General features: G+C 51.0%; 1 protein-coding gene across 2 annotated transcripts; it reads right to left on the bottom strand.

Moving 5' to 3' along the window:
• Nucleotides 1-4,027: 4,027 nt before the first annotated feature.
• On the bottom strand, nt 4,028-12,752 carry Pcare (photoreceptor cilium actin regulator). 2 transcript variants are annotated; one of them, NM_001399236.1, is made up of 2 exons: nt 8,845-12,752; nt 4,028-5,054 (listed from the first exon to the last, which is right to left on the bottom strand). In NM_001399236.1, the coding sequence occupies exons 1-2, from the start codon at nt 12,447-12,449 to the stop codon at nt 4,847-4,849; spliced, it is 3,813 nt and encodes a 1,270-aa protein (NP_001386165.1). In that variant the 5' UTR covers nt 12,450-12,752; the 3' UTR covers nt 4,028-4,846. The 2 variants fall into 2 exon arrangements, with proteins under 2 accessions (NP_001386165.1, XP_087409188.1); XM_087553062.1 differs by having other exon boundaries at nt 4,028-5,057; nt 8,845-12,721.
• Nucleotides 12,753-13,193: the final 441 nt, after the last annotated feature.

Here is a 13,193-nt window from a genome sequence, read left to right as displayed (position 1 = left end):
TGATGCTGGTGCAAACAACAGACTTTTGGGGTGTCTAGGATGTCAGCATTCAGAGCCCTGGTTGTTGGATCAGTAGAAAGCTACTGTTATCCAACGCAGGGCCCACACGTAACCCTGGGAGTGACTTTCTGAAGTCCACAAGTGTAATCAAGCCAGCAGAGTCTGAGTTCTCCATAAAATTGAATTAGGGGAGCTGAGTGGATTAACTGTTTGCGCCTCCTCGTGTGCAATGCATCTTTAATTACATTTCATAAAAACGTCTGGATGGATTGATGGGACTTTATCTAAGCTTTAGGTAGGCACAGGAAGTAAACGGTAGTGCAATATACCATGTTCTGTTAATACAGGCTCAGAATTCATTTACTTTATGGTGGTTCAACAAAATCTTTGATGTGGGGCTACTTAAAAATATATTACCTTTGAAAAGATTTCCTTTGGAAGACAGAGTGGGTGCTTGGCAGCCCGTAAGCGGTCGACCAGATGATCAATTGACAAACATGTCAACACGCATAACTCACTGTACCAGCTCCCCTGGTACATGCAAAGCACTGGTTTATTTTAGAAGAAAGAATGCATTTCTAAGATCTTTTTCCATTCACACGGTAGGATTTATGAATCAAGCCTTGTTGAGCATCAGCTCTTTGCAATGGAAGGGGAAGAAAAATCTCTTTGGTCCGCCTGCCATGCATTTCTATCTGTTTGGATTACTTGAGGTTCTGGACTGGGTGTGTGGCAGAAGGAAAACAGATATAGCTTACGGTAAACAACAGCACAATCCACAGCGAGAGGTTATATTTCGTCGTGAGGATTGTATTTATACTTGCGAAAAGGTGTCACTGCTCTGTCAGAATACTATATTTGCACCGTTTTTTCCCTCCCTTTGTAATGCTTTTGATGGAAATAAAAGATTGTGTTTTCCCCTCGGGGCCTATCTGTTTGCTGTGTTACTAAATGTGTTGGGTAAAAGCTGGGCTGATACCTCCCTCCTTATAGCTCTGAGGTTGCCATGGGGATGGAGACTGTGTCTGCACCGCCAGAGGCGAGTTAGCCCAACTAAGACTATGGGTGGGATGCACCCCACGGATCTGTGGAGACACCTCCTTGTCTGGTATGAAGGATGGCAGATTAAAATGATGTTGCTTGCTGGTTTCTAACTCTACCCGGGAAAGTACATTCATGAGTGTTTGGTGGGTTGGACTCATTGGTTTAATAATGAACAAAAATTGTGGTTTTTCTCTCTGGAGCAAAAGAAGTGGATCTGGCCCCAGCAAGGCTCTCTGACAGAGTGGGCAAGCATAGGTAAAAGGCTCTGCAAGCCTGTGCGATGGAACCTGCCTGTCATGCTATCAGTAATGCTCTCCCTATGGAAAGCCAGAGACCTGACTCTTGGGGAAGGCCTGGTCTCTGGAAGGGATACACCTGAGTTGATGCTTTAAGTCTTGCAGCTTGAAGTGGGTTTAATTTCTTTCGAATGAAGTCTAACTCACTGGTAACTTAAGCTAGGTGAAGTTGATACGGAGACCAAGCCTCCACTGCCAGCCACCTGCTCTGGGGTCAGCTCGTCATGTCTGACCTTTGAACTTCACTGTGTCTCTTGCTCCCAGCTCCTTAACTCTCTCCTGACATGCTCTGGTAGAAGGTGACTCAGAATTCCCATAGCCTGAGGGCCACTGGGCCATATGAGTGCTTGGTCATTGCTTCCTGGGTCTAGTGGCAGTTGGGGCCTCACATTATATCACACATAAGGACATATGGCCAACCAACGAAGGATCTCAGTACGTGACAACTTCTCTAGAGGGTAAGATGCTGCATGTGCGGCTGACAGGGTACTTAGCAGCTGCTGTTCACTGCCTCTGCCTGCCACACAGCATGCAAGGGGAAGGCCTAGTTTCTGGGAGGGAGAGGCACAGCGTAAGCCCATCCCTGGTTCTTTCAGGAAGTTGTCTGGGGTGCTGACCCTCTAGGAGGTAACTTGTCTTCTGGTTTCAGGCTGTTTGCCTTCGCTCTCACAACTGCAGTAGAGGCTCTCAGACACTAATGGACTGAACCTAACCTGAACTTCTACAGTTGGGCCCTTAGATGAGGGAGGCCTGGGTTGGTGATCTGCCTTCCTCTGGGATTACCAGGTTCATCCTTGCCTCTGGGTTTCAGAAACTCCAACTTTTAAAAAACTCTTCTTCTGCTACAGCCATGTATACCCCAGTGTAGTGAGCAAGAGGTCCACGAGCTCACAGATAAGTACTGGGGAGAACACAGTCGTTACACACGCGGGCTTCCCTCTTCAGTGGAAGTAACTGACACCTGTCCCATCTGGAAGGTTCCACGGAGCCTTCGCCTCAAAACCCCAAATCCTGGGCATTGCTTACCACTCAGTAGAAACCATTCTAGTGCAAACGGTACCGGATTCTGTTAAAGAGATTGTACTTTGCAAAGGAGTTCGTTTAGCCACACCCAAAGCTTTATTGTAGTAATTGTCCTGAGGAAACTTTTTTTTTTTCAAGTTTTACTGTAAAAATAATTAAACCACTTGGCATCCGACTCCAGAAGTTTGACTCGGCACTGGCTAACTAATGTGAGCTGAACTGAATTTCCGTTTCCCTCACCTTCATCATTTCTCCGCTGTCAGGGTCCCCTACACCCCGATTTCATCTACTCTGTTTCTGTGTAATACCAACAGCTGGGGCTCTGCCTTGTCTCATTAGAACCCCAGGAATCTGCTTCTAAACCCGTGGTTCCCAGCCTTCCTAATGCTGCGACCCCTTAATACAGTTCCTCGGGTGTGGTGACCCCCAACCACATTTCATTGCTACTTCATAGCGGTAATTTTGCTGTTATGAATTGCAATATAAATATCTGATACGCAGGATATCTGACATGTGATCCCCCAAAGGGGTTGGGACCCACAAGTTGAGAACTGCTGCTCTAAGCCTGAGAAAAGGTCAAGAGCTACTTGCTGATCAGTGGTCCCTGAAGCCAGTGCATTGGGTAAGCTCTCAAAGGCCACTTGTATTGCTTGCTTCTGCTTGCCCTGATGTGCTGGGCTTGCCCTGATGTGCTGGGCTTGCCCTGATGTGCTGGGCTTGCCCTGATGTCCTGGGCTTGCCCAGTCCTGCTTGCTTGTTCCCCAAGCTGCTTGCCAACCATTTTGGGAGCTACCCAGATTGAAGGCAGTATGTTTTAGACTCCATCTCAGAACTATACTCAAGGCTCAGGTACTGCCCTGAAGTCAACACAGCAACACTAATACACACAGGCCTGCTAACAGGGACAAGTGTGGCGCCTCTTTGTCATTTAGTTAATCAATGGTGATTCACTGAAGGGATAAGCCCCATCATTCCCATTTTAATAACGTGATAATTCACATGAGATCCTTGTAGTCAGTCACAAGTCTGACCCTGGGAAGAGAAGAACAGGAAGTAGCTAGAGGCTCCAGGACCCAGTATAACATGTGCTTGAGGCCACAATCTATTTTAACAACTACAAAAAGATTTGAGGTCAATCATTTTCTCAAACTTAAAACATCAGCGTTGCAGCAGATCGGGTGCATTCAGCCTGCTCAGCTGTACCCGTGGGTGAGAATTCTTGTCTTTTGACAACCCACTGAGCAGGCACTGAATCACCCAATTACTGCAAATTCTTTTCTAGACAGAAAGTACTGCACAGCTCCCAATGGAAAAATTCCAGGATCCACAGCAAGTATCTAGCTGTTTGGCAGAAGAGGGGTTTGGGGCACGAACAGTGCTTTTTCGCTTTGCTGCCAGCTCCAGCAGACGTTCTCTGCAGATGACCTAGGAATAAACTTGGCAAGAAGCTTCAGGGAGCCAGGCATGTGAGCCTGCATCATTCCCTTCCCACCTCTGGAGAATTTGATCCACTCTGGGGCTGAGGGAAGAGAGGCTGCAAGCAGGAGCTGGAAGCTTTGTGTTTGTAGCACTGGCATGAGCAGGGGTGCAGGGGTGGGTTGGAGGGGCTGGAAACCACTCGTCTGAGTCACTCTTCTTGATGGGACACACTATGCTGACAAAAATCGGCTTAAGGGGGGAAGGCTTTATTTTGGCTCACGGGTTGGGGGATGCTTGTGGCGGGAGTTGGAGGTTGCTGGTTACATCGTATCCCCACTCAGGAAGCAGGAAAAAGTGAATGCTGGTAGCCAGTTGACTTCTTTCTGCAGTTCAGGACTCTCTGTGGAATGGTGCCAATGACAGTGGGGGTGGGTCTTCCTACCTCAGTGAACTCAATCTAGAAAATCCCTCACAGACATGACCAAACATTAACCGTCATAACATTTAACCTTAAATCGAAAAGGCTTCTCTTTATTCGTATGCCGCAGGCGGGTACAGGGGTGGAACACTCAAAGGCAATGGAACACAAAGAAGGCCACCTACGTCCGTACCCTCACATCTGTCTGACCCCCAGCTTGACCCTTGGGCTTCCCCCACCCCCGACACATTTGGTTTTCCTCTCTGTAAAACTGGAGGACACTGTTTCACAGGCTGTTGTGGTTTAAATGATTACCACCGGTTATCTTGTAAGACACATGGCCCTCTGAGCATGAATACGTTATCCCTCTAATTAAGGCCAGCACTCAGAAAGATAAAGAGTATCATCCTAGGGTCTAAAGTTTTCATTAACATTTAAACCAAGGCAGAGCAGGCTCTGGAAGTGAATCCAACTGTTGCTTAAGATTTTGGAGACCCTTTGGCGGGGGCATCTTCGAGGTCTTTCCAAGTCAACTCTGAGGTGTGGACTGGTTTGCCTGCCACCCATGGTGCAGTGTGAACATGTCTCTAGTTTTTCGTGTTCTAGGGTGACTGGCATCAGTGTATGTGACCCCACCGGCCACCCATCACGAAACTTCCTTGTGCTGGGGCTGTGACTCTGGCTGGGATCTGTCCTGGCTACGGCTCGGCCGGGCTTCTGGCTGCAACCCATGGCCCAGCACACAGAGCTCCAAAGGAGAGGTCCACTTGGTGCTACTACTCTGCAATTCTGGGACTCGGGAGTTGTTCCAAGGTGGGAGTTCTTGCTTGGCGTTCTCCTCACTGCTACTGCTGCTGCTGCCGAGAGAAAGAGAACAGGTCAGACACTCCTCTACTGTTCCTTCCGGTTCCTTCCCTGTACCTGGCTCCCCTCTGCCTCTCCCTTCCCTTCACATCCCTCTTACATCTAGCCTAGGGCTTGGCCTGGGTACCAGGTCTCTGCCTTTCCATCACTCAGCAGGCTAGATTGCTGTTTCTCGTGCCTGGTCTGGTTAGGCATGGTGAGAACCAGCTCCCAGCACTTCTACAGCAGGTTGGTTCCTGCTCTCTCCTCTGTGTTTAGAATCCTGTGGCTCGGAACTGAGCCAGAGAGGACTGACCCTTTATCTTGTTTTGTTTTTCTAAAGCACTTCTTGTTTAATAAAGGGCTAGGCTTCGTTGCTTGAATTAAAAACAACAATAACAGCAGGGTGTGGGGGAGAATCATCCCTGCTCAGCACAACTGCCGTTCCTTTCCTGAATGGAATCAAATAGAAAAGGCTTTGCCCAGTCTCACCCAGTGTTTGGCTAAACTAGAGCGTCCCTACCCCTGAGTGCCCTGACTAAGGGTCATGAAAGGGGAAGGGACCCTCACAGAGCTCCAACGCTGATTGGCTATGCTTTGGGAGAATGGGGCGTGGTTTTGACAAGCATAGAACAAGTCTGGTAGGCAGGACTAACTCTGAAAGCCACACAGGGCCGGATGCTGGCCCGGGATTGCTGGGGGAGGCTGGAGTCTGGCTGCCTGGATTGAAAGCTTGGCTCTTCCTCTTGCCGTAGGTGTGTCTGGCTGCAGGTGAATTAACCCCACTGAGTTTGAGTTTTTCCTTTGTAAACTGGAAATCATAACAGTGCCTCGCTTCTCAGGGCCCCCCAGGTACCAGTACTGCGTGAAATGGAGAAGCGCGTGCACAACTCCCATGTACAAGCTCAGTGGATAATGAGGAGTTGGCTCTGTAGTGCTGCTTTACAGGAAGTCGCACCCAGAAAGGGCTCTAGGGACCACACATCATACAGTTTCGGTACCCAAGGCTCAGAGAAGTGGGCCTTGACTAGAGAGTTCTTAGTCCCTTCTAGAGCAGAACAAGAGTTCTGCCTCCTACCTGTGCATCCCTGTGACATTCTGCCTGTGACAAAATGCTCTCCTATGCTTACCCAGCACATGGGTGTCAAACCAGTGGACAAACTGTGTTTGGAGGTGAACAACATCAGGGTGGGAGGAGGAGAGTGTGGTCAGGGTAGAGCACATATGTCAGGATCAAGAAGCCCACTGGCCTTGGAGCCACTGTCCCAGGGCTCTCCCTGAACCTGTTCAGGGCACACAGGGATCTCTAGCCCACCCTCTGTGGCTGTGGCTCTGACTCTTTGGAACTCTTAAGACAGACTGCCTACATGCTGTCCTGCTGGCCACTGGGTAGCCTGAGCCAAGCACCATGTGGGACTCCCACAATGCTCCTGCCTTACCAGTTCAGGTCAGACAATGATGAGAAGCAAGGCATGTAGGGAGAAAGCCTAGAGCCTTCTAGAGTGCTTACGACTTCAATACTTTGAGACTAGAGATATGGTCTCTCCTGGGGATTCGGTATATACTCAGTCAAAGCTCAGATCTTCCTGGGGTACTCCCAAGGACTGTTCCCGATCCCCAGGGCCACCCTTTTCCTACAAAACAGGCTTCTGCCCAGCATGGAGTGACAGAGGAGAGTCAATGACAACTTTAGGGCCCTGAAGTCTGCACGCCTGACTCAGCTGCAAGACAATATCTTTGCAAGCACCAGCTTTGGAAGCACTCTCTGGATCTCTGGCACCAACTTGTGTGGTCTTGGGGAAGCCACACCTAAGCACCTGGTACAGTTTGCTCATACGCAGGATGGTAGGAAACGATACTTGTTTTCTGTAGAGAGGCAAAGGCTCCGTGTGCTTACTTTGGACGGGTTTCTGCCTCCACGTGCAAAATGCACACCTTGGTGTAGGGTGGTTGGTAGGATGTAGGCGTTTCCCCTTCGTGTGTTCAGACTTCGTGGTCATATCCAAAGGAAGGGGAATGGGGCAAGTGATAAATTGACCTTCCACTTGATCTTGGGGGACCCTTCTTTCAAGTTACAAGTATGCTTCCTTTCTTAAACACACACACACACACACACACACACACACACACACACACACACAATTGAGATTCAGAACATGGAACGAGCCTTTTAGGCTGTTCTATTTGGAGGAGGAGAAGCCTGGGAGAAGGGCATTATTTTCTTCTTGAGCAATTTTACACTCCCGCTGTTTTAGAATGTTGGTGTTTTTAATTACTGCCCTTTCATTGTCCCTGTACTCTCAAGCTCTCCTCCTGAAGGGCACAGTTTTAGAAATCTAATATCAGAGTAAGCAGGGTTTATCGAAGTTCTTAGAAAGAAAAGAGCAGTGTTATGTTAAGATTCTTGCAAAAATAATCAATATTTCATTTCTTCCAAATGGCTGGGGAAGGTTATAGAACTATTACCATGCGCAACTTTCCCGAGATACTATCTTTATTTAAAATTGACTGCCGAGTACTTTGTAAAAAAAAAAAAAATTACCATTTATGCCTAGACACATTGTGAAGCCCGTGATGCATTCACCCAGGCAGAAATTAACTGCCGGTTGACACGGCTGCGAGCGATACCGACAGGGAGTGCCGGTGTCGGAGCATTGTCTGACCTGATCGCAAGTGCCCTGATAGAGTGTGTCTCTAATAGGCCTCCAGTTAACACGTCCCACCCCTACCCCTACATATTCTGTAACACCATCTGTCAAGCATAGGAGTTCTTCTCCTGCCTCCTGGACCCCTCAGCTGTGTGCTCTAACTGTCTGCAGGCTGGGCCAATAGCATGTATCAGCCTGTCCCTGCTGAGAAAGGCACACTGGGCATTCAGTGTGCCTGGGGCAGGAAGGGCAGCTCACCCTCTGGACCGTGGTGCTCATGAATGCCCCCACTTTACAGAAGTCTGAAGTGGGCGGTGACATGGAGCCAAGCCCTTGGAGATCTGGGAACCTGCTCCACTATTTCTAGTCCTGTCTTCAGGGCCAGCTGATCTTAAATTATAGTCCGTGGGTCCTGGGTATCTCAGAGACACTTCTGGGTGGGGCAAGTTCAAGGTTCAACCAATTTCCCTCATAATTCAAAGGAGTTCCTGGTCCATTTCTTAGGAATTCGAGGGTAATTTTGAACCAATGGATGTGTAGTATGCACAATAGAAGACCTGAGGATTCAACTGTCTTTCTACTAAGCCAGAAGACACCAACGGGTCTGCAAATGCAAGATGAAAATAGTCCTTACATCTAATCTCCACCCCCTCTCCTTCTAATGAATATGTTTATTTTTGGCCTGGCATGGTAACTCATGACCGTAATCCCAGAACTCAGGAGGCCGAGGCAGAAGGATTGAGTTTAATGCCATTTATTTTTGAGGAATGTGCTATTTTTGTGAGTGTAAAATGGGCTTATTCTTTAAAAAAGTATTTAAATATTAATCAGTTTAAACTTCTAATAAAAATAGTAGGTGTAACTCACATTTATAATGGCTACTGGGTTCTCAATAATTTTTAAGAGTTTAAAGGGTCCTGATGATTAGAGAACCCGCTAGAGGCACCAACAACACAGGGTAGCTGTTGTGTTCAGGCAGGCGGTGAGCCAGCTGCTGGGGGTGGTGTGAAAGCCCACGATCCGTGGGAGACCTGGCTGCTGGCCACACTTTATCTCTCTCTCTCCTCTCCTGCCTCTTCCTTCGGAACACAGTTTGAAATCTATTAACCCAGACGGTCCCTCTGCGTGGGCCGTGGTGTGAGGCACCTTTTACCTGTTTTGGCAGGGATGGGATTCCCAGTCTGAGCTGGGCAGCTGAAGTGGGTCGCCCTGCTGGCGCTGGCGGTCGGAAGCTGTCCTTCTGACAAAAGGCAGGGCGTCGAGGGCGTTCAGAACTGTTCTCTTCTGTGAATCTGCCCTCAGTCGTGGCCCTGCGCTGCCCCTCCAGCCTCCTGCTGGGGTCCTCAGAAGGCCCCCAGGTTCTGGTAGCGTCTGTGGATGGGATGTTGAGAATGACGATTTAGCTTCACAGAAAGCTGTGGCCGGGAAGAGTACGGAACATGTGCCCCTGGATGCTTTGTTTGTGGTACCTTCGCTGTCCTCAGAGTGACTTGAGTCCTTGGACCCTCGAGATGGAGACACTGAGGGGGATGAAGAGGAAGCAGAGGAGGGGGTGTTTGTTTCTGTCCTTTGGACAGGAGGGCTCCCTGGGGCTGGGTTGGACTGCGGGTACTGGCATGGTGGGGAAGTTGGTTTTCTTGTGGCCGGTGGGCTCAGTGTCCTGGGGCTCAGGGGTGGGCTGGGGGAGCTGAGGACAGCACGGAGGCCCGGCTGGGACGGTCCATGAGTGGAGGGCAGGCTCTGCAGCCTCCTGCCTCCTTGGGATGCCCACTGAGCTCTTGGGGGAGAGGCCTTTCTGACTCCTGGAGGGCTTCTCTCTGGACCCTTCCTGGACGCTTCTGGAGAGTGTGGATCTCGTGAAAATCTGGCTAGGCTGGGCTCCAAGGCCCTGCTTTGCCCAGATGTAGGGTTAGCGTGATGCCTGGGAATTGCCTTTTGGTGATGCTTGGAGAGGCCTGCCGTATTCTCTGGGGGTGCCTGAATCTGAGCTCCACCCTCCGCCTCTGGGCTTGGGTTAGCTGTTTGCTGAGAGTTAAGGTCCAAGGTCAACTTTCTGGAATTGCCCACATTACTGGTGCTCCCGGGCCTGGTGCCCTGTAGCCTCGGGGAGCTGCCATTGCCCTTGCTGGGGAGCAAGTCCATGGGGCTCATGGAGGCTTTCAGCTTGGGGGAAGCCCATGTTCTTTTTGGACGTCTGGCCTCCTGAAGCTCTGGTAACAGGGTCTCCTCCAGGCTACATTCTGGATGTTCCAGAGCAGTGAACGATTTGTCCATCAGGATTTCCAGAGGTGGTGGAGGGAGGTTCTGCAGGTCTTCCTCCATTTCACCGCCTATGTCTTCACCCTCAGATGCTTCCGCTGGAGGAAGGGAGGGAAAGGGTGCAGAAGGCCTCCAGCTCATGCCCAGCTTGAGAGGGTCTCTGCCTACTGCTGGAGAAATCTGGGGCTTAGGATACAGGGGGGCTAGCCCCCTGTATATAGGAAATCTGGGAGGCATGGCAGGAACACCCCACTTCCTGAGGCAGGGGCTTGTCCCCAAGTTCCTGCAGTCCCTTGGCATCCTCGGACTCTCGGTAGGACTGAAAGTTTCAATAAGCTTCTTGACTGATGTTCTGGTGGGACAGGCCCTGATGTCCCTTTCATTGTCTCCGGGAGCCCTACTGTTCTTCTTGCCACAAAAGATGGCACTTGGCAGCTTTTCAGCCTTCCCCTGGCAAGGCTGGTCACTGTCAAAGCAGGGACTACCTCTTTGGAAGATGCTCTTGTCCTGGTTGGGCAAAATGCTGAAGTTTTGGGTGAGAGAGGCCTTGAACTTGCTGATGGCACTACTGGGACTCACCCTGCAGTTGGTGGGAGGCCATAGCAGTGATGTCCTGGGTGGCAGACATTGCTCCCTGCTCTGTCCCTGCTGTGTGGCACCCAGAGCATAAAATACCTCCAGCCTCTTACTGAGGTCTGTCTGGACCCTCCTCAGCTCCTGGAGGGTGGGGTCTTCCACATGGCTCTTGAGGCATCCCTCTGATTGCGACCTCCTTTGTCTCTCAGGGGCCCTCCTGCAGCCACTGACAGATCTGGGTCTCGGAGGGACCACTGACCTCCCTTCCTCCTCCTCAGCCCAGTCCTGGGGTCTGGAAGGCACGGGGACAAACTTGATCCTTTCACTGATGGCCTCTTTCATCTTCAGAATCATTTCCTGGGCCTGGGGGCTCCTAAGCTTCGTGGAGTATGGCTGAAACAGGCTCTCCCGGGGGTCTGGTGAGGACTGTGGTCTTGAAGGAAGGGCTTTCTGTGGCTCAGGATGCAGATCCGTGCTGCCAAGTTCATCTTCCTCCTCTGGGCTGCTGTCCTCATCTCCACTCAGGTACGGAGAACCCATCAGTCCTGAGCTTCGTCGAGAAAGCTGTGTCTGCACAGGGATCTCGGTCCCCAGAGAGTCCCACGGGATGCTTTTGGCAGCCTCTGGAGGCCTGGAGGTGACTGCTTCTGGGCTAGTGCTGGAAGTGTTCGAACTCCGGGCTTCATCCTGCACTGCAGGTTGAACCTTTGCTATCCTGGGGCCTGACAGTGGACAGTCCTGGGGTCTGTCTGGACCTGTCCAGTATGGACCTTTCTGCCAGGCATGCCCTGACGGCCTGGCCTCCCCTTGGGCTGCAGTCCCTGGCTTCCATTCTCCAAGTTCTGCTGCAAAGTCCCAGCTGGCTTGCTTGCCCAGCTTCTCCACGGAGTGCACAGACTCATTGTCAGCACCGATGCCACTGTCCTCAGAGCATAAGGGTGGACCCAGCAGCCCCGGGTCACTGGAGCCACTGGTCAGACTCTCTAGCTGTCCCAGGGCCCTCAGGAGACATTCATCTATACCTCTCTTGGTACTCAGCTTACCTTCGAGGTGGCCGGCAGTGGCTCTGAGGTAGCTGCTGGAGCCTTCCAGGAAGCTCCCCGTGAGGGCGGCCACTGTGCTGTGCACCACCTGCAGCTTGTTGACTGTATACTGCAGCAGCTGTTGAAGGAGGTCTGGGTGTTCCCAGGGCTCACCCTTCCTCACCGGCCATGCCAGATCCCCTCTAACTTCCCGGAGGAGCACCTCTCCATCTTTAGAGATTTCTCCCAGAAGCTGGCTGGCCTCCTCGAAGCCCAGCAGCAGGAAGCTAAGCATGGACTGCAAGAGCTCCCAGGTCTGGCTGGCTTGCTGGACGAGGTGCACAATTGCTTCATATCTGGAAAGGCTGGTGTGCAGGTAGGCGTAAGCATGCTGGTGGGCCTTTACCAGGGACTCAGGGAAGTCCACTTTGCCTTTTGGCTCAGGAACTGTTTGGCAGCAATGGTCCTGGCTGTCTGATGGATGGCACTTTGGCTCTCTGCCCCGCTCTGAGGTCTCCCGGGGAGTGTTTTCCTTACCCTCTTTCCCAGAAAACTCTACTTCTTGTGTCCTGTGGGAGCCTTCTGTCCTGAACGAAATGTCTGTAGCCATGCGGCTTTGTGATTTGTTCATGTGGAAGGTTTGGCTTTCTGGGAGCTGACAAAGACCTTCAGTCATGTCCGGGAGCTTCCTGGAACTTGCTGTCTCCTCTGCCAGCCTCGCTCCCGGGTGCAGCTCCCCACCAGGGTCACAGAAGGTGGAACTTTGAATTAGCAAAGGGATGGGGCATTTTTGGCTGCCCCACTGACATCCTGGCAAAATCGCTTTAGGCCTCTTAAAGAACTGAATGCCACTCTTGGCGACGCTGTTGACGATGACATTGTGTGACGGTGTGCACCCCATGGCTTCAGCTTGTCACCATCTCCTACCTTCACAGTCTTTGGAGAATCCTTGGTAACAGGAAGCTGTCTGGCTGGTCTATCTGGACAGCTCCAGGCCGGATTGGAAGTCCATGGTACAAACTCCTAGACTTGGCGTCCATGCCATAGTGAAGAGGAAGACAGGCCTGATGCCCTAAGTTTTGATGCTGTTAGTGAGCATTGGGACGGTTCGGAGGGGCCCCGGTCTCACGGATTATGAGCCCGTGTTTTGCTCATGTCGTGACAGATGTGGATGGCAAGCGACGCTTTAAGCTTATTAGGTTAATCACGCCCCAGCCAGTCAGCGCCCGGCGCGTTCCAATATAGAACTTCTCAGCATTTACTATCTTGGGAACAGATTATTTTGGCACGTGCTTGTGCTTTAATTCCGTTCAGATGCCTGCCGTAGGAAACCTAGAGAAACGAGCCTAATTGCAAAAGACTTAGGAAGACATCGTGGGAGGGAAATGAGGGTTTGCTGCTCGTAAAGCCTGGGGAAGAAATGACCTTCGTAGTTTAATAAGGGCAAACCAGCTAAGGGCTCTGGTCCTCTTTTATCAGGAAGATCCAAAAGCTGGGCATGGTGATGCATGCCCGAAATTCTGGCACTTAGGGGGCTGGGGCAGGAGGATTGCTGGCGTATTTACCCAGTGTGTTCTAATCTAGCCTGGGCTACAGGGTGAAACCCTGTCTTAAAGAAACAAGAGCAGGGGCTGGAGAGTTGGCT

Source organism: Rattus norvegicus, chromosome 6, assembly GCF_021556685.1.
Source record: "Rattus norvegicus strain SHRSP/BbbUtx chromosome 6, alternate assembly SHRSP_T2T, whole genome shotgun sequence".
NCBI classification, from domain to species: domain Eukaryota; kingdom Metazoa; phylum Chordata; class Mammalia; order Rodentia; family Muridae; genus Rattus; species Rattus norvegicus.
This window is presented reverse-complemented; position numbering and strand designations above follow the sequence as displayed.